This window comes from Zootoca vivipara, chromosome 9, assembly GCF_963506605.1.
Source record: "Zootoca vivipara chromosome 9, rZooViv1.1, whole genome shotgun sequence".
Classification (NCBI taxonomy): Eukaryota; Metazoa; Chordata; class Lepidosauria; order Squamata; family Lacertidae; genus Zootoca; species Zootoca vivipara.
In genome coordinates, this window is record NC_083284.1 from 20,502,885 (window position 1) to 20,524,103 (window position 21,219).

The following is a 21,219-nucleotide window of genomic DNA, read 5'->3' on the forward strand; positions in this document are numbered from 1 at the left end:
AGGTATAATACTCCCAAACCAAAATCAAACGAAGAAACTTAAATGCTTATAAAATAAACTATAAATCAATTCACCTAACGAGGGGCCGGCTATTTTCTCGTTTCATTGGAGCTATCTTCCTCAGAGGGAAAAGATTAGAGATAGGTTTTTAATATCTTATTGTTTAAATAATATCAAATAGAGCTAAACTCTCCACTGCAATTGTGCCAGATTTTAACAAAGACTAAATCAAACTGAGCAGTCTGGGAATTACCCCCCCCCAAAAGGCTAAAGTTGTTTCTATGTGAGGTTCACAACACTCAGAACTCACATGGGAAATTTCATCAAGAATGTTACCCACTTGATCTCGTTCAGATTTTACTAATTGTGACCCAAAGGACTAGCCAGAAATACATATTTGGAGGATCTGATCTGAAGGCACATGAGGCTACCACTTTGAAGTAGCTAAACAGGTCCCAGTATGGTCAAAGCATACCAGGTAAATCATCAGATGGTATTACAATATGGTAAAATTGTGCCTGGGTTGACGTTATTTCAGACTGCAGCTGTGGCACGATTCAGGGGCTGTAGTCATATAACTGGATAATTTTTGTATGAAAGATAACAGGGAGAATCTTTCACTGTTAATCTTGTTTGAATTTCCTCGGAGCTTTTGGATAGACCTTGCTTCTTATTGCTGTGTAAGTTTCAAATGCAACCACACCAAAACTATTGCTGAAATTCTGCACAAATCTGATTGAGACTGTTGCAGGATCTTCCTTCTTTTGCATGGAGTCCATTCAGTTCTGCCGACAGCTGCCTTGCCAATAGACACTGGCGGGGAAAGAATAACTTCTGAGTTTTAAGCATAAGTCTTCCAGAACCATTGCCGCACCACGCAAGACTCCCCTATCGAAGTTTTCAGAGTTTAGGCAAAAGATCCTCAGCCAATACAACCATAATTCACAATGAATGAAAGCACCTTCCCTTTTGGAAAAATATATTTTACCTTCACTCGAATTTCATGACTTCTTGGAGGTGCCACCTCCACCTCCTCCACAGAAGGCATTTGGCCAGCTTCCCAGATGATTGCGGCTTTGCATTTAATCACCTGTGGAAATGGAGTCAATCAAAACAGATCAAAGATGAATTTCAAAGGCAGGACAATATGGGAGGAGGCTTTTCCCTGAGATATTAGGTCCCAAGCCACTGGTCCCAAGTCCTCATCCTATTACTGCCAAAACAGCAGGTTCTGCTGCCATTTTACCCTTCTTTTTAGCATCTGTGCGACAATTTTTCGTTCCTTTCAAAAGTAATAGTACTGTACATTCACATTTTTCCTGAGTGCAAATGTGAGATTGGGGGAGAGACACAGTCTGGCCAACTCCCCCCCCCCCCCGCATACATTCTGTGTGCTGTTTTAAAGATGATAACAAAACACACACATCCGAAAACAAGGAGAGTGATTTCCTCGGTCTCCACCTCTGTCCCCTCTGCACCCAACCCCTCCAATATAACAATTGCATCCCATCCTGTCGCCTCCAGTCTCTGGCTCTGTTTGGAGAAGCCAATCCAAACTAAACATCTGGCAACTACAGGAAAAGGGAAACTAAGAAATGGAATTGCAGTGATATGCAGTACGTAAGGCCAGATAAACAGAAAGGAGAAAGCAAGGAGCAATAATGTCATAGGAAACTCAAGACATTATGCATTTGCATTTGATCACCTGTGAAAATGGAGCCAATCAAAACAGGTCAGAGATGAATTTCACAGTGTACCTTTAATGATTTAATTAAGATTGCAACCTTAGAGTTGCTACAATCAGCATGGAGATTGCCACTTTCACCCTACAGCAGGAGTGTGCAACCTTTGCCCCAAGGCCTTATTTCAAAACTGCTCTGCACACTATCAGTTCAGACCGCTGGCAAGAATAATAATCTCTCCCTCTTCCAACAAGACATTATGTATTTGCTCAGTTTGCAGCCTGGCTCACCCTAACAGCTTGGGTTGCGTACAGGGGTTGCCTGGACTATGCCAAACAATTAGTAAGCTATACCTTCTGTTGTGTGGGCAGGGCGGTCCCTCCCCTTACCTGGCCAATGCCCTGGCAACGCCTCCCCAGGCAAGATTGGGTGCTTGACTGAGGTAGGCGGAGACCCCAGGTATCCTGCCTGGGGAGCGTGAAGCCAGACCGAACTACCAGGAGCCGCACTGGGATCCAGGGGGCTGCGTGCGACCACGCAAAAATTGCCTCCCATTTGATGTGGGGAGCGGTCATTCCAGTGAGAGAGCGGGGCCACTGGCATAATCCAGCAGGCTTGTCTTATGTTCTTGGTTACCACTCTTCCACCCATCCGCTTGAATATAACAATTCTGTCTTCATACAATCCAATCTCTCCCTTCTACCTCAAAAAAGCCACTCAAAATAAACAGATATAGAAGATGCTCAGATAACAACAACAACAACAACAACAAATTTTATTACCTGCACTACACTATGTACTGCACTAGCAGGTCCCAGGGGCGTTACAACAATTGAAAATTAAAAAGCAGAGATATAAATGCCAGGTACCCCCTGCAATTTTTACACAAAACTTTGGTTGCATCAATCTTACGTGTGCTTGCTCATCAGTCCCACTGTGTTCAATGGAACTTACTTCCTAGTAAGTATGATTAGGACTACAGCCTTACTGTGAACTAGGTTGTACACTCAGAAATGTGCAAAGAGAAGTGCTTGTCTTCGCCACCATTTCCGTTTTGGTGCAGTTTGCCATATACTACATTATTTGAGTCACTGTTGGTTATTTAACATAATTTATGTATCTGTTGTGGGCTTCAAAAACAACAACATTGTAACTGAATTAGGACTTCTTTTGACAGCTGGAGCTCACCTGTGCTCAGCTCCAGCACCTCTCAGCTGGGCACCATTGCCACTCTTAAGAGAACAAGGCAGAAGTTCAAGGTGAGCTTCAGTAGCCTACCTTTTTTATTAATAGAAAAATGGCACTGGAGTGAATACTGATTGTTTTCATTGGATTGGAATGGCTCATATTCAGTGGACTGATTTCCAGCCTGGATGTGACACAAAATGGGAAACAGTTGCAAATTCTGCTTCCGTTTTGGAGAGAATTCTCTGACATCCCTACTGGATTCTGATTTCATGCTTCACCCTGTTGTTGCTGATGAAATCTCAACAAGTTTTCCACAATGGGATATAGGTATGACTTAGTTTGATGCAACAACCCTGAAGCATGGGCGTAGCCAGGACTTATGTTGGGGAGGGCAGGCTTCATGTTACGAGGGGGCAGAACCACAGTTAAGTATTTTTATTGATTTACTTGATGGGGGGCAGCTGCCCCCTGCCCCCCCCAGTGGCTACACCCATGCCCTGAAGCCCTTTGCTATGTGTCTGTTCCCCTCACCAGTTTTGAGCCTTCTGTTTCCTACCCTTAAGCTTAGTTCATATGAAAGAAACACTAAAAATGGGAATTTGGGTATTATAGGAAACTGCACTGTCAAGAATCCCACATACAAAAAACCAGGGTGGATTTGATTTAAATCACTAGTCAGTAAGACTTGATTTAAATCATTTTTTTTAACAGAAAGACTCATACTTGCTGGTATAATCTTAGTATTTACAACCAGATGAAGGTTTCATTTTTGGAATAATAAATTTTCAGAGTAGTTTTTACAGTTATGTCAAAAATTACTGATTTGGTTATACTATTAGAAATACATAGACAGATAATTATGAAATTATTGTAAGGTTTAATAAGTTAACTGTTTATATTTGGACAACTTTTCTGCTGTACTTTATTGGAAGGAGAAAAATAATCATTTCCTTAGTAACAATTTAAACAATTAATTTAACTAAAACAATAACATTATAGCACATGTATCCATGTTTGTTAACTGATGTGGTTAAACCATTTTTTTTTAAAAAACAACAACCTTAGACTGAGTTTTAGCACACAATGAAAAACTTAAAACAATTCATTAATTCCTGATGAATAGCCCTTGGAATATAATGTAACTTATATAGGAAACTATCTTCTTCTTCTTTTTTTTAAAAAAATCTGATTAAAATAAAAAACTGATTTAAATTAAAAAAATCCATTAAAAAATCCTGGATTTTTATCCACCCTGCATAAAACTGTGTTGTTCATGATAAACACTGGATTCTTGCATGACTGTTGCACTACAAGCTACTATAAAAGTCTCTCCTCAAAATACAGCTCTTCTGAGCTGTTTACTTCTAACAGCAACCTTTTCTGAATCTCTGCCTGCAGCATTCAGTTACATAGTTATTGTGGTATGCAGTTAATATACCAGAACAGTCAAGGTCCACACCCAGTTCTTTCATTTATAAGGCATTTTAATAGTACATAAGTTGCATCATTTAATCCCCATTAAATGAAGAATAGTTTGTGCCATGTGTGGGTAAACATGGGGATTATTCCCAATGTTGAACCTGCAACATCTCAGGTGAGATTTGTAGCCCTGTTTCCAGGTAGCATCACTTCACAGGTTGCAGGTAGAGGCTTGCTTGACCCCTCCTCTGTACAAAACATTCCTGGCACCTTCAAAACAGGTGTGATGGGGAAAAGCCTGGGCTGGAGAAACTGTTCTCTCCAACATCCAGGGATGGGGAAGGAATTTGATCCTGTTTCCATTTTTAGAAGAAATTACCTAATTATGACTCATTTAACCCAAACACAGCTGTTTGCATTTTGTGCTTTTTTGCATTTTGCAGTGCTGTTTTCCAACTGAAAAAATGTGTACAAAAATGCAACTATTAGGAGGGGATGTGCATAAAAAGTAATTCTCATATGTGTGTGTAAAAAATAATTCACTATATTTGGGAAAATTGTTTGCAAAAAGTTTAGTCAAATCTGCGTACATAGATGTGCTTACAGTATTAGGAAAAATTTGCACTGAAACACTGACAAATTGTCATGAGGATTTTTTTAAAATCACAAATTGCTACATAAATGTTGAGAACTGAATTTCTAGCTGAAAAAGAAGATAAACACAGAGAAAAGAAACAGTTTCTACTGACATCTAGTCCAATACAGTGGTACCTCTGGTTAAGAACTTAATTCGTTCCGGAGGTCCATTCTTAACCTGAAACTGTTCTTAACCTGAGGTACCACTTTAGCTAATGGGGCCTCCTGCTGCCGCTGCACGATTTCTGTTCTCATCCTGAAGCAAAGTTCTTAACCCAAGGTACTATTTCTGGGTTAGCGGAGTCTGTAACCTGAAGTGTCTGTAACCCGAGGTACCACTGTATAACATGTCCCTTGCTGTTTTGTGCCATACATCTGAAACTTTTCGATATATAGATATAGATATAGATACAGTACACACACACAGAGAGAGAGAGAGAGAGAGAGAGAGAGGGAGGGATCAGTAAAGATAAATGTGTTTCTGGTATAATGTCTTAAAGTTTGCAAGGGTGAGAGACATCAGCTCCAAGTACAAAACCAGTTGTCATATCTCACACCTGCAAATTGTTTCCGCCTTACATTGTGCTAGATGGGCCATCAGGGGGAGGTAACACCTGCACTTCCTCTTGACATACTTGTTGTAACATGCAAAGCTGTCCAAAGGTTCATGTCTTACGGTATTTCCCCCTTTAAAATGAATAACATTGTGTTTCTTTTAAATGGTGCACACTTATATCTCCAAGACACATGAACATGCATAAAACACTTCATCCGTTTAGAATCAGGAATGTCACAAAGCTCATAATGGAGATATTTAAGGAGCTCCCTTATGCTGAGTTATATGGCAATCTCTCTTGTTATGATACTGCCGACAGGTATCAAATCTGGCTGACTCTGCTCCTTCCTACTCTTCTACTTGAAATTCTTTTAACAGGGCACCTGAGTCAGACTATGACCTATGACATAGTCAGGGGCATAGTAAGGAGGGAGCGGAGGGGACGACCGGCTCCTAGCTCCATCTTTTGGGGGGCAGCGCAAGCGGCGCCGCTGGCACCCCACTACACAGCGTGCATGCACAGCGTCACTACATAGCGACGCACCCGTCATACGTAGCGACGCTGCGCATGCGCGCTACATAGTGATGCCCTGGCCCCAGGTGCGCGTCATGTTTGGGTGCCTGAGCGGCTTCCTACGCCACTGGACATAGTACAACTCTAAGCTTTTGCGTCACACTTTACCAAGTTTCATTTGCACTGCAGACGGCAGATAAAAATATTGACTTGTAAATCAAACTAGAGTATGCTTTCTGAGGCAAAAGGCCAAGAATATTTGCATAATTGAAAAACGGAGTCTTCTTACACACTGGTGCAATTAGATGCAAGACAATGTCGAACAACATACGCTGCTGGGAACACTGTAATTATATACATGCACCGTTATACAAATGACAGGTTTATTATCAAAATAAGTTTGTAAGGTTTGTAAAAATATTTTATCTCTATATATGTAATGGATTTTATAAAATTAATAACTTGGGTAAGGCAGCCTGCTGGTTGTGGTTGAGGCAACCTTTAAACCCAGAACCTCTTCCTTTATTATTTAACGCCTACACAATACAATGTCAGCTTTTTAGCATTGTCAGGAAAAATATAACATCCTGCTCTTTGTCTCCTTCGCGTATATCAAGCAGGCTCATGTTTGGAATCTACAAGTAGGAGATAAGTTTTTCCAGCTTGGTCTTTGCAGCTGCGAAGTGAATTTGCACAAATAAAAATCAGAGGGGGTTTCTCTGGCAATGGGGATGTAGCAATACTTAGTTCTTTCCTCTTCAAAGCAATGTAGCATCTGTGCAAATGCAAACATTAGCATGTTATGTTTAGATAGCTTTAGATATACTGAGCCATAAAAACGGTCTTCCTTACCTTTCCTGCAGTTGCCATGTGTCCGGATCGTGACTTTCAGTCTTCCTTTACAAAGGACTTCTCTTCTTGCTTATCACCCCTTGCTGAATGCAAGAACATATACACAAGAATACTATTTCCTCCACCACACACACACACACACACACACACACACACACACACACACACACAAACACAATGTATTATCTATGATAGGCCATCTGGGAAAGGGGAGGGACCATTTCCAGCTGGCATTCTAAGTTCTTTCCTTCTTGGCAAATATTTAACTTAAATCAAATCCCCCTGGAGGTGCCATCTAAAGTTCACTACGATTAAGAGCTAGCACAATATTGGATCCAAAAAGAAAAAAGGTCAGCTCAGTTACAGATTTTTTGACTAAGAACTTGTGCATACTCGTAAAAATCATTCTGGTCCATGTTCTCTTTCTCAAATTATTTATATAAAATAGAGCATAACCACACACAGTGTGATTACTCAGATGCTAGAAGCCCTTAGGGCCAAAACTGAGAGAGAGAAATTCCATTACAAGTTTTTGAAGAACATCTGTTAGTTTTTTTCTTATGCCAGCTCTCTCATGCCATTTCCTGGTTTGAATCTCTCTCTCTCTCTTCTCTCTCTCTCTCTCTCTCTTTCCTATTTCCCATGGCTGTGTGTATACACAGTGAATCACATGTAAGTGGAGGGGATGCCTGTAGTGAATGCAGTTCTTGCACCTCATTTGCAATGCTTCCTCCCACATGCGTAGTTTCCCCCTTTTCTGTCTGGTCTCCAGCTAAAATTTATAGTGTAGATATAGCCCCTGCCCCTGCCTGGGCACCTGGACAGAGAAACAACTCCTTCCAAATCCTTAACAGTATACCCCTGAACTCTGGAGAGGCAAACTGCCAAAGTTATGACAATTGCTATGAGGTAGGCAAAACCATCAGAGAAGGCCAATTAGACCGATGGACAAATTCCTGCCCGGCCTTGAATATGGTAACCAGCAAAGCCCGTTGCAAGGTCAAGCACAGCATATAAAGCATAACAAATAGGGAGGGTAGGAGATCTGATCAGAAACTGTGTGAAGTGGTGGAGGCTGGCGGTAATTTATACCCGGAGGGTGGACCAGAGCTAAACCTGCTGGCTCAGTTGGGCCCACCCCTTGGGAGGAGCCAGCCTTGCACCCTGCCCGTGATTGGCCAATCTGTGGGCAGGCTACAAACCCGACTTCTTGACTGGCGCGAGAACCCTTTTCGAGGTCACGGCGGCCAGGAAAATCTCCAGAGCAGACGTTCCCTGTTGGGTCATGGCAGGGGTGGGGAATAAGCAGTATCGCCCCGCAATGCCGCCTGACCAAAGAGGGTGAGCGAATTTGTGCCAAGGAGATGTCTTGTTGAAGGGTCACATTGTAAGAACAACAGGGGGTCAAGGTCACATACACACTGTATATCAAAAGCACATGTAAAGCATATTGTTTCTTCCAAGAAATCTAAGGAACTGTAGTTTGTTATGGCGTCTTGGAATTCTAGTGTTGTGAGTGGAAAGTCATGACTGTTAAAGTGGTGTGATAACGTTTTAAATGTATGGTGTGTTTGGAATGGTGAAGAAGTTATGGTCTTAGAAACGTCTTAAAAGCAGCTGCACCTTGTATTTGCAAGTTACAATAATGTATATAAGGGTTAAATGTTTTCCTGCATTTGCTTCTCAACTCTTGTTGGTTGTAAACCCTCAACTATTTCAATAAAAGCTCAGTTGAATTTTGGAATGGATGCAAATGATTTGCAGGATGGCAAGCTGATCGCCGAAGAATTGATGCTTTTGAATTATGGTGCTGGAGGAGACTCTTGAGAGTCCCATGGACTGCAAGAAGATCAAACCTATCCATTCTTAAGGAAATCAGCCCTGAGTGCTCCCTGGAAGGACAGATCGTGAAGCTGAGGCTCCAATACTTTGGCCACATCATGAGAAGAGAAGACTCCTTGGAAAAGACCCTCATGTTGGGAAAGATTGAGGGCACTAGGAGAAGGGGACGACAGAGGACGAGATGGTTGGACAGTGTTCTCGACGCTACCAACATGAGTTTGACCAAACTGCAGGAGGCAGTGCAAGACAGGAGTGCCTGGCATGCTATGGTCCATGGGGTCACGAAGAGTCGGACACGACTAAACGACTAAACAACAACAAGAACAACAAGCTGTATTCAGCTGATGCCCCTCTTACTAGATGCTGCTGGAAGTTTAAAACAACACGGTGAATACTGAGAAAGAAATGAGAAAACATTAATGTAAATATAAGACAGCACCCTAGCAACATTCAGTAGACGTCAGGAGAGATCATAGCAACAGCCTTGACTCTGCTTGGAGACTTAAAAAAAATAAAATAAAATCAGGAATCAGGCCTTTATTTATGAAACTGCACAAATTCAGCTACACAGATAAAATAATTACCTTGATAGACAGTAAAGTATTTTCTGTTGTATGACTTTTTCTCCCAGTTGTATTTTATTAAATTTTCAAAATGTTCACATATGCATTCCAATACATAAAACAAAAGAAATAATTATTATTGACTTCTCGTCCCTTTTTTCGTGGTGTTTTTTATTTCACCACTTAACTCCTCACTCTTACACAATAACAATACTACAATAATCTCTAATTCCTTCTATTGTTCGTCGTTCAAATCCTGCTCGCAAATTCATCATACTGTAATATTTCTTTAAATAGTCTGGAAAAGGCTTCACTTCTTCCACAAAATAATAATCATTCTCTTATTTTAGCTGCTTGCTTTGCTGATTCTGCATAGTCCATCGCTTATCCATTCTTCTTTGGTGCGAACCTCTTCTTCCTTCCATTTTTGTGCACAAAGAATCCTAGCTGCTGTCATTACATACATAAACAGATTAATCATATTTTTGTAACTTCAGTCCCTTTAATCCCTAAGAGAAAAGCATCAGGGTTTTTTTTGGGTATGATCACTTTAAATATATTTTTTATCTTGCCATATATTATTCCCCAAAATACCCTCGCTTTCTTACAAATCCACCCTATGAAAAAAGATCCATCTACTTGAGGAACCTTCTTCTATATTTTAGACAATTTGTTAGGTGTTAGATACCATCTATGCATCATTTTCATATAATCCTCTTTTAAAGCATATCAAGCAGTAAATTTCATGTCAACTTTCCCCAGCTTTCCCCATGTATTCATTTATATATCATGTCCTAAATCTTTAGCCCACTGTATCATTGCTGACTTAACCCTCAACCATTTCTGTTGAATTTGGGGAGGGATTCAAAGGTACGTATCCAGCTGAGGCCCCTTTTACTAGTTGCTTCTGGAAGTTTAAAACAACAAAATGCAGCGAATACTGAAAGAGAAAAGGCAAAACATTAATACAGTATAGGTACAAGAAAGCACCCTAGCAACATTCAACAGGCATCAGAAGAGATCATAGCAATAACCATGACTCTGCTTGGAGAATCTAAAGCTGGTCCAAGAGATTTTGTGGCCTCAGTCAAAGTACAAGATGGCATCCCCTCCCTCCAATTTGACCAGAAGCTGACCAGACTGGTCACTGAATACTATTTTGACTGAGGAATACCATTGTGCCTGAGGAAAACAGATTAGCCTAGGGGACATGGCATTTCATGTTGCACCAAAATTCATGTCCTCTACCTAACGATAGGGCCAGCTCTGCTTATAGTTCTTAAGACATGTACGCTGCCATCTGGTTTGATCGAAGTCCAATTCTGACATTTCCATTTTTTTAATAAAAATATTTTTTTATTAAAGATTTCTTGAATTACAAAGGTGTGTGCAGTTTCACTCATATTTTAACATGTATCATTTTTGCAAATCAGTTTCATTTGTTAAGACACTAAGAAGAAAGAGGGAAAACAAGGTAGATAGGGGATGGGAGGGTGGATGGGGGTGAGAGTAGGTGACGATGTTTCTGTTTTGCTTAATATATGTAGGGCTTGATGTCAGCTTTGTTTCTGTTGGTACTCCTTTATTCGCTTGTGTTCTTTTGATGGTGAGAGAGATTTGGGTTAGCCAAGGGTGTAGTTGTTCATTTGTGATTGGCTATGATGCTCTTTGTTTTCATGTGTGATTCGGGTGGGTGGGTATTTTTGGGTCAGCAATTCTGACATTTCCAAAGCACTCACAGGCTGCCCTTGGACTAGTCACTATTTCCCAACTTAACCTACTGCACAGGGCTGTTGTGAGGGTAAAAATAAACCACAGCGATATCATCGGAGGCAGTAGCAGACAGCATGGGGGGGGGGGAAATTCCATGGGCCTCTTAACGGTTGGGTTAAGCCGCTTACTGAGAAGCAGTTTCAGCTTAGTGGCAGAACATCTACTTTGCATGCAGAAAGTTTAAGGTTTTATCCCTAGGTAGGGGGAGAGGGTCCCTACTCTCAGCTTAGTGGCAGAACATCTACTTTGCATGCAGAAAGTTTAAGGTTTTATCCCTAGGTAGGGGGAGAGGGTCCCTACTCTGAAATCCTGGAGGGCTTCTGCCAATCAGTCTAGACCAGGGTTTCCCAATCTTGAGTCTCCAGCTGTTTTGGGACTACATCTCCCACCATCCCTAGCTTACAGGACCAGTGGTCAAGGATGGTGGGAAATGTAGTCTAAAAACAGCTAGAGACAAAAGTTTGGGAAACCCTGCTCTAGACAGTACTGAGCTAGAAAGACTACTGATCTGCCTCAGTATAAGGCAGCTTCTTATGTTTTAAGGAGAGGGAGAGGAATGAGATGGCTGGGAAGTTGGCATGATCCAAATGCACCAGTAGAATCACTGGATTGCCTCTGCTGGGGTGTTTTCACCACACTGACCTCCCAGCCTCCTCAACCTTCCGTCTCACCCCATAGCTATCGGGAGGTCAGCCAAGTGTTGCCACCCTATCATTCTATCTGCTACTGATTGGAAGAAAGGAAGCGTAAGAAAGTAAAAAAAAAACAAAATAGAACCCATACCTAAAAAGTAAAAATAAAATAAAAAATAAAACCCATACCTTTTTCCTGCAACTAAAAGCTCAAAGCCTTCGGTAATTTTTTCAAAAGGCAATGTGTGAGTTATTAATGCATCCATATTAAATTTCTTGTTCATGTAATCAGAAACTAGTTTAGGGACAGCATCTTTTAACTTCCAACCTGGGGCAGGAGAAATAAAAGAATATTGGATTAGTCAGCAAGCTTGATTATGATTATTTTCAAAGAATATAAAATGTTAGGATGTGTGAGCTTTTTTTTAAAAAAACTTTTTTTTAGAAGATGACGATAACTCCTGTTTATGTTAACAATGTAAGATTAGTAGAATCAAAAGCCAATGGGATGGAAAGGCTGCCCCCAAATTTAGTCTGCATACCTATTATGTCCACCAACACTTTCCCACACTGTCCATCAACATCATATTTGGGTTCCTCACTTGCACAGATTTCAATAGGTGGCTGTCTCTAGACATTGCATTGGCAAGTCACTATGTAAATGGGTCTAGGCACCTGTTTTGAATCCTCCAAAAATTTCCTTTATATTATTTTGCTGCCCACCAATAAGAAGGGAAACTTTTGTTAGAGGTTTTTAAACAGAGGTTGGATGGATGTTTTAGTTGAGTTTCCTGCAATACAGGGGGTTGGACCCTTGGGGTCCCTTCCAACTCTACAATTCTCTGTTACTCCATTGGGCAGAACTAGGATCAATGGGGGGAATTGCAGGGAAGCAGATTTCAGATAAATGTCAGGAGAAACTTCCTAATCACAAGAACTGTTCAGCAAGGACGTAGGACTGACTCAGTAGATCAGGCATCCCCAAACTTTGGCCCTCCAGATGTTTCGGATTACAACTCCCATTTTCCCCGACCACTGGTCCTGTTAGCTAGGGATGATGGGAGTTGTAGTCCCAAAACAGTTTGGGGATGCCTGCTCTTGGACATTCAAATCAGTAGAAGGGGCCCTTTTGGTAGTTCCTTTTTCATGAACGTTTTGGGGTCTTGGCAGTATAGAAGTCCTGGTCTTTGGCACCTGAGAATAGAGCCTACACTGCAGTAGATGATGGGTTTCCCTGGGCTGGAAGTATTTAAGTAGAGGCTGAAGGGCCATCTGTCAGGGATGCTGTGGCTGAATCCTGCACTTCAGATCCTGCACAGAGCAGGATCTACACTCAGTGACCTTCACAATGAATTCCCGTTCTATGATTCAGTGCAGGAGCTGCCATACATCACCAATCCGCACCTCCAACCAAACATCCTGTTAATTTCCTTCCCGTGAGGAGCAGAATAGGTTCGACTGAGAACTGTGCCCCTGCAGGAGGTTCTCCAACCAGCACACAGGTGCCATGGCCCAAATGGCAGGATTTAAGGGCAGTGACCTGTTTTGAGACACAAAGAAAAACAAGCTCGGGATAGGAAAAATAAAGGAACATAAAAGTCAGGGTCCCATCTAGTCCAGCGTACTATTCTCACAGTGGCCAACCGGATGCCTGTAGGAAGCCCCAAAACAGGACCAGAGTACAGCAGTCCTCTTTCCTCCTGCATTTTCCAGCAAATAGAATTCAGAAGCATATTGCCTCCAACCATGAAGCGTCCCTCTGTCCTCTGAATTTCCCACCTAACACTTTTACATACGGTAGTCCCAACCAGCTGCACTGCTTATATAAGGAGAGATCACAGCTGTGACCCCTGGGCTGAACAGGAGAGCCCAAAAATGGAGATTGTGAGCCCAAGTGATTAGCATCATAACAGAAAACATACCACAGTGTCAATATTTCCCGTCACTTCAAATGCGTAGTCCACGCCAAGACCTGTCATCTCTACCAGAACCTCATTCAGGGGCTTCTTGAAATCTTGAGGAGCGATGCATTCTGTGGCTCCTAACTCTTTGGCCTTAGTAAATTTATCTTTGTTGATGTCAATCCCAATAATCCTGGATGCTCCAGCAGCTTTGCAGCCCATGACAACAGACAGACCGACACCTCCCAAGCCGAAGACGGCACAGGTAGAGCCCGGTTCAACCTGCAAATTGATATAAACTCCCTTAGGGATTTCTCAGGACACAAGTGATGTAGCAGGAATGGGGACCTGGGAGGGAGGAAGACTAGCGGATAGGACAAAAAGAGGCAAGGAGAGACACAACCGAGAGACATTGTGGTGTAGTGCTTAGAGTGTTGGACTAGGACCTAGAAGATTGTGGTTCAGATCCCCACTCAGCCATGAAGCTCACTGGGTCACCTTGGGCCAATCACTGTATTGGTCCAACATGGGAGTATTGTGAGGCTAAATGTTGGGGTGGACGGTGGACCATGTATACCACCTTGAGGTCCTGGGAGGAAAGAAAGGATATAAATATAATGAATATAATTAATAACCAACTGGGCAGGAATCACTGAAGAGAATAAGGACGAACAAGAGAAACAAAAGAATGCAGTAGGGAGGCTGGGATAAGGAACAGCCTCAGATAGGGAAGGACGACCTGTGTTGCACTGCAACACCCATGAGCCCAGGCAACATGGCCATTCGGAATGATGGGAACTGTAGTCTAACAGTGCCTGGATGTGACATGTTCCCCATCGGTGGCCTATGAGGTCGAAACACAATGACTTTCCCAACCATCAGCCCCTTGCTGCTGCTTTTTAGAGCTACTATTATGAGGCTGGACCCACTGAGAGCAGGGAAGCTCAAGTAGTGTCAGGTATTTTTGCATCTCAGAATCGTTACCGGAAAAGGGATCCCTGAAGGTGACACTCTTCTCAGGCAGGGAGTAAGCACACACTTGTTTCACTTATTTGAGAAGCACAAGGGAATCAATGTGAATCGATTTTCACCTGGGCAAAGTTGATGGCGGTTCCATAGCCAGTGGGAAATGCACAACCAAGGAGGCAGACTTTATCCAGTGGAGCATCATTGTGGATTCTTGTGATGGAAGCCTCAGGCACAACCGTGTATTCGGAGAAGGTGCTCGTCCATAGGAAGTGGTGGATCTGTTTCCCTCTGCAGGTGAACCTGCTGGTTTTATCTGGCATCAGGTTTTGAATAGGTTCGCAGAGGCTGTTGAGGAGATTCAGAGTGGTTTGCATAATAAATTGGACTAAATGCTAATTTTCAATATTACTGAGAAAGACAAATATTTAATAGAAGATGTCAGATGAACTTACTGGGCCTTGAGGCAACAGTTAGTTTTAGGACTTAAACAGCAGCTGCATTCTCCACACTGGGGAAGACAAAGAGGAATGACTTTGTCACCTTGTGGGAAAACAACAAGGACAAGAACAGTTTAAGTTCATAGGCTTATCGTTCTATTCAAAGGCCATGACAAACTTGTAGCAATAATATTAATGAAATACCGAACATACTTCCATAATATAAGCCAACATCCATGATGTAAGAGAGAGAAGTTACCAGAGACACTAACAAACACAAATCCAGCTTGATTTCAAATCTCCAAATCACCAAAACAATTTATAATGGTTTATACTATTTCCCCCCCTGATTATTTTGTAGTCAGCATATAGAGGGCTACTTTGTGCATTATGAAGCTATGATTGTCACTCAAAGGAAACGGAACCATTTCTGCCAGGGTTTACCTGCTTGCTTTTGTGAGAAACACAGTGATATTGTTATTTTTTGTGGGGTGATCCTCTAAACCCTAGAAATTAATAGATGGTAGGATTTTGATTATTTGGAGTATTGAAGGAAAGACTGCAGACCAGTGGAAAAATCAGGCTAAGATTCCTTTCCAAGCCAGGGTCTCTCCTGGGATCGAGGCATTAACATGACAAAAGGTGTTGAAGGCTCATCTAGGAGGAATCAGTGGCCTGGGCAGGCAGAAGTGTGTGTGAAGTGGTGTGAAGTGACAGGAAAAGAGAGTTTTTAGCAAGGTGTGCAGGGAAGAGGAAGAGGGTGAACAAAGTCTGGGATCCATCTTGGGCAGGCTGCTGAAGGCTGGCTGAAAGATAAGCCTTTGACTCCAGGGCTACACTTCTGTGGGATGACAATGCTGTAAGATTTGGACTCCCTCTATGCAGACTGAAGGTGTAAATAGGTGAATAAACCATCTTTCTTAAAGCTACAACAATCTCCGCCATGTCTCAATTCTCCAAAGGAACACAGATCCTGGCTGAGGGCCTGGAACCTCCTGGAATCATGCTACCACTCAGCAGGAATAGGGGATGGCATTTGTCCAACATTTGTAACACTATCTTCATGCATACCTTACAGTTCTGATAGGTACTTGGAGAAAGAGGTTATTTGTCGTATATAATGTGAACAACTTCCAGCATCCCTTGCTATTGGCCTTGATTGCTGGGGATGATGAGTGTTGTGGTTCAACAACACCTGGAGGCCCAACGTTTCCCCACGCCTGCATTAGAAGGCAATTTGGAGTGAAACTATTTACGTCATGCTTGCAAATCCCAGCAGGGACCAATGCACAAGCACTTCTGAGTTTCTGATCTGCCTCATCCTTACCTGGCTTTACAGAAGTGACTCCTGGTCCAATACTTTCAACAATTCCAGCTCCTTCGTGACCCACAATAACTGGGTAGTCTATGTTAGCGAAAATGCCTTTTACTACCTGATAATCTGTCCTACAGATCCCAGTGGCCACTATCTGCAGGGGAAATGCAATATATTATTCCAGTACTTATACTGCTTCAACCTAGCACACATTTTCATCAAGAACTGGCACTGAATTTTATTGTCTCTGTCATAAACATGGGTCTCCAGGTGAACAGATGATCCTGCAGACACCCCATTCACACAACTGCAGGTATTCACAAAAAGGACCAGCTCACAAGGAAAGTTGCTTACAAGAGTTTCAGCAAGAATGTTACCCACTTGATCCAGTTCAGATCTGACTAATTGTGACCCAAAGGACTAGCCAGAAATACATATAATCTTTGTATGAAAGATAATAGGGAGAGAACCTTCCACTTTTATTCTTTTTTGAACTTGCTCAGAAGTTTTGCATTTCCTTTCATCTTATGGCTGTGTAAGTTTCAACTGCAACCTCAACAAACTATAGTTGAAACTCTGCACAAATGTGGCCAAGACTTTTGTGGAATCTTTCTTCTTCTGGCAGGGAAAGAGCCACCTTTGAGTTTTAAGTCTTCCAGAACCATTGCCCCACCACTCTAGACCCCCACCATCCAAGTTTTAAGAGTTTAGGCAGCTAAAGATCCTCAGCCACTGTAATCGTAATTCACAATGAATGAAAGCACCTTCCCTTTTGGAAAAATAGATATTTACCTTCACTCGAATTTCATGACTTCTTGGAGGTGCCACCTCCACCTCCTCTACTGAAGGCATTTGGCCAACTTCCCAGATGATTGCAGCTTTGCATTTAATCACCTTTGGAAATGGAGTCAATCAAAACAGATCAAAGATGAATTTCAAAGGCAGGACAATATGGGAGGAGGCTTTTCCCTGAGATATTAGGTCCCAAGCCACTGAGGACTTAAAATCTAAGCTCCAGCAGAGGTCAGTTGTCCTCATCCTGTGCTATTACTGCCAAAACAGCAGGTTCTACTGTCATTTTACCCTTCTTTTTAGCATCTGTGTGACAGTTTTTCGTTCCTTTCAAAAGTAATAGTACATTCACTTTTTTCCTGAGTGCAAATGTGAGATTGGGGGAGAGACACAGTCTGGCCAACTCCCCCCCCCACTCTGTGTGCTGTTTTAAAAGATAACAAAACACACACATCTGAAAACAAGGAGAATGATTTCCTCGGTCTCCACCTCTGTCCCCTCTGCACCCAACGCCTCCAATATAACAATTTCATCCCATCCTGCCGCCTCCGATCTCTGGCTCTTGTTTGGAGAAGCTAATCCAAACTAAACACCTGCTGTTGGCAACTACGGGAAAGGGGGAAATAAGAAATGGAATTGCAGTGATATGCAGTACATAAGGCCAGATAAACAGAAAGGAGAAAGGAAGGAACAATAATGTCATAGGAAACTCAAGACATTATGCATTTGCATTTGATCACCTGTGAAAATGGAGCCAATCAAAACAGGTCAGAGATGAATTTCACAGTGTACCTTTAATGATTTAATTAAGATTGCAACCTTAGAGTTGCTACAATCAGCATGGAGATTGCCACTTTCACCCTACAGCAGGAGTGTGCAACCTTTGCCCCAAGGCCTTATTTCAAAACTGCTCTTCAAACTATCAGTTCAGACCTCTGGCAAGAATAAATAATCTCTCCCTCTTCCAACAAGACATTATGTATTTGCTCAGTTTGCAGATGAATTTCACAGTGCACCTTTAATATCAGTTCAGACCGCTGGCAAGAATAGGTAATCTCTCCCTCTTCCAACAGAGCAAAGGAAGGAGAAGAAGAGAGGGAGGGAGGGAGAGAGAGAGGGGGGGGGAAGAAGGAGAATGGCAGAAAGAGAGGTGGGGAAAAGCTGGTTCTGACCACTTTTGGCTCCTGTCCTGCCCACTGCTAGTATGTGACCCCCTGACAGATTACACCTGAGGGAACGTGCCCCTCAATAGCCAAAGGTTGCCCATCCCTATCACATGACTTGCAAGAGTCACTTGACCAGCACACCAGTGCTCCCAAAGTCTACTTCCTAGAAGCACTTTAGTAATGCCCAACCCACACCAACAAGGATGCCATATTGATGCTGTAAGTTAATGGGGTTCAGTAAACAGTAGCAATAGAATAAAACACTTCCCATATTATGATCATTATTGGACAGGGCTTGTATTTCAGTGACAGAAGACAAGCTTTTTAATACAAAAGCTTCCAGGTCCAGTTCTCTTCATCTTCAGTTAAAGGTAGAAAAGACCTCCATCAAAGAGCTACGAGGGCTGCTTTCAACCAGCTAATGCCAATTTCCTGATGTTAGTAAATGAAATATCAACTTCAGGTCAATATAATTATTTAGAACTTGACAGTCTGCATGACTATGTCAAACCATATACGCTGCTGGGAACACTGTAATTATAACATGAATTGTTATGAAAATGGCAGGTTATAAATATAAGTTTGTAAGGTTTTTAAAAAATAATTTATTTCTATGTATGTAATGAATTATTTAAACAACAACAATAACTTGTGTAATACAACCTAATGGTCGAGGTAACCTTCAAACCCAGAACCTCTTGGTTTATTATTTAAAGCCTACACAATGCAATGTCAGCTTTTAGTATTACTGTATTGGGAAAATTGAGTGTCCTGCTGTTTGTCTCATTCACTTATATCAAGCAGACTCTTGCTTTGAATGTATAAGTAGGAGATAAATTGTTACATCTTGGTCTTTGCTGCTTTGGAATTTGCACAAGTAAAAGTCAGAGGTTTCTCTGTTCTGGCAATGGGAATGTAGCAATCCTTAGTTCTTTCCTCTTCGAAGCGATGTAGTATCTGTGCAAATGCAAACATTAGCATGTAGTATCCAGATGGGGGCAGATAGGGCTCGTCAACCTGGGAAGGTAGCCCATCTAGGAGAAGGAAAACTCTGATCCTAAACCTCCATTGCCTTGTGGGATACGTTCAGGAGAATAAAAGGCTAAGGCATAAAACCCTACAGAAATACGGGGTGGAGTCCCTAAGATGGTTGGATGAGGCCTTGTACACCTCCTTCTGGCTACTCTTGTAGCCAAGCTGGTGCCAAACATATTGCTCTCCTTTCCTTTAGACCACATCAGCGAGGCCAAGAGGGGGTCTTGTCGTCTGGCCAGCCCAGGACCTCCAAACACACTGCCCAGGCTTGTGCTCCGGGGAGGTCCCTTTGGTGCTGCTAACACAGCAGATTTGACTTCACCCCCAGAGGTGCACTCCATTGTCTCTCGAGACAAACGGATGCCAACAATGTTCAGATAGATTGAGATAGACTGAGCCATAAGAACAGTTTTCCATACCTTTCCTGTAGTTGCCATGTGTCTGGATCCTGGCTTTCAGTCTTGCCACAAGCTCACTCTTTTACGAAGGTCTTCTCTTATTGCTTATCACTTCTTGCCTAAAGCAAGAACATGGAGATACACAAACAACAATTTCCTGCAGTACACACAAAATTTATAATCGATTATAGGCCACCTGGGAAAGGGGAGGGCCCATTTCTAGCTGGGATTCAAAGTTCTTTCATTCCTGGCAAGTATTTATCAGCTCCCTCTGGAGTTGCCACCCAAAGTTAAATACCATTTAGAGTTAGGACAATATTGGATCTAAAAAGAAAAAGGTCAGTTCAGGTACAGACATTCTGACTAACAACTTGTACATAAAAGTGAAAATCAATCTGGTCCATCTTCTCTTGCTCAAATTTTTTATTTAGAACAGAGCATAATCACTCAGACCCCAGAGGCCACACACTTTTTTACTAATGCATAAAGGAGGGAGTGCAGAGGCCATTAGGGTCAAAAACTGGGAGAGAAATTCTATTACAGGTTATTTAAGAACAGGCAAATCCTCACTTTTGCGCGATCATGCATACGCACAGCACCAGGAAATAATTAAACAATTTATTTCATAGCCAAAAACGGCATGAGAGACCTAGAGAGTCCTTATGGTTTTCTGTGTGTCCTCCAGCCTCCTGCAGGCCCCAGAGCTTAGATTCCTGTTGTGGAATTTTACCAGAAGGAATCTAGTTATTTTCTTTTGTGTGTTCTTCTACCCAGTGTGGGTGCCTGAGGGTTATTTGAAGAGCTTAATAAACCATTCAAATTCACATTTCAAGTGGTTTTACAAGGGAAGCCAAAAACCTGAAGATAAGCCTAGATCTGGTTTCTGCCCTATGGGAAAATATGGGCTTCCAGATTGCAAAGATCACTGCATTTGGCAGGACGGATGTTCGCCATATAACCACCAGAATTGCTATTATATGTTTATCATACCCGCCCTCCAGGGACTCAGGTAGTAAATTGCCTCTCTCGGAGGGAGATTAGGCTGAATGGCAGGGCAGAGTGTAGTGCAGGCGTCAGCAACATGCGGCCCATGGGCTGGATCCATCCCACAAAGACCATTTTACCAGCCCATGAGCCGCTATCGAGCTGCCCGCTCAGTGAGTCCCCCATGTGCTGTGCTAAACTGGCGCAGCGTGGGGACTTGCCGAGCAGAGCCGAAAATCACGTCTGTGCACGCGCAGATACCATAAATCGCTTCTGTGCACGCCCATCTGTTTACTCATATGCTAGAGACCACACACTTTTTACCAGGGCCATAGCCAAAGGGGAGCTAGTCCGTGTGTTTGCCGCGGGTGACCCTTTCTGGAGGGGGACATTTAGGCTTACAGCTGAACCTGCCAGCATTTAAAGTGCAGGGCGGGGAAAGTGAACATTTGCTTACACTGCGCTCCTAGTTCTCTATTCTGACCTATGCCTCATTTCTGATGTGTATATTATGTAAGACTGGCACCGTGGGAGGGCATGGGAAAGGCGAGGCTACCAGCTTCAC

At 42.4% G+C, this 21,219-nt stretch overlaps 2 protein-coding genes across 7 annotated transcripts in view; both read right to left on the reverse strand.

Moving 5' to 3' along the window:
* The window catches only part of LOC118084423 (alcohol dehydrogenase 1), a 30,718-nt gene extending 23,731 nt beyond the window's left edge, over positions 1 to 6,987 (reverse strand). Inside the window, exons 1-3 of one of the 4 annotated variants that reach the window (XM_060278459.1) lie at positions 6,848 to 6,953; positions 5,561 to 5,612; positions 989 to 1,090 (exon numbers count right to left, since the gene is read on the reverse strand). In XM_060278459.1, coding sequence (XP_060134442.1) covers positions 989 to 1,090; positions 5,561 to 5,572 — 114 coding nt within the window. In that variant the 5' untranslated portion in view covers positions 5,573 to 5,612; positions 6,848 to 6,953. Of the gene's footprint in view, positions 1 to 988; positions 1,091 to 5,482; positions 5,503 to 5,560; positions 5,613 to 6,847 lie in introns of those variants that run through there. The other 3 variants (XM_035113927.2, XM_035113924.2, XM_035113925.2) reach the window with 3 other exon arrangements.
* A 2,230-nt stretch (positions 6,988 to 9,217) lies between these two features.
* Positions 9,218 to 19,836, reverse strand: LOC118084557 (alcohol dehydrogenase 1-like). Of its 3 annotated transcripts, none has more exons than XM_060278460.1 (9): positions 19,692 to 19,836; positions 17,072 to 17,173; positions 16,292 to 16,433; positions 14,980 to 15,067; positions 14,650 to 14,872; positions 13,580 to 13,840; positions 13,062 to 13,197; positions 11,847 to 11,985; positions 9,218 to 10,192 (listed from the first exon to the last, which is right to left on the reverse strand). In XM_060278460.1, exons 1-9 carry the CDS (start codon positions 19,707 to 19,709, stop codon positions 10,168 to 10,170), a joined length of 1,134 nt encoding a protein of 377 aa, XP_060134443.1. In that variant the 5' UTR covers positions 19,710 to 19,836; the 3' UTR covers positions 9,218 to 10,167. The 3 variants fall into 3 exon arrangements, with proteins under 3 accessions (XP_060134443.1, XP_034970082.2, XP_060134444.1); XM_035114191.2 differs by lacking the exon at positions 19,692 to 19,836 and adding an exon at positions 19,082 to 19,682; XM_060278461.1 differs by lacking the exon at positions 11,847 to 11,985.
* Positions 19,837 to 21,219: the final 1,383 nt, after the last annotated feature.

Bases quoted from the DNA above. Each gene is read 5' to 3' on its own strand.
- LOC118084557 (XM_060278460.1), bottom strand. The intron at 15,068-16,291 runs GTAAGGATGAGG...TTTTCCCACAAG, and splicing joins AGTCACTTCTGTAAAGCCAG to GTGACAAAGTCATTCCTCTT. The intron at 14,873-14,979 runs GTAAGTTCATCT...TCTCCTCAACAG, and splicing joins AACTGTTGCCTCAAGGCCCA to CCTCTGCGAACCTATTCAAA.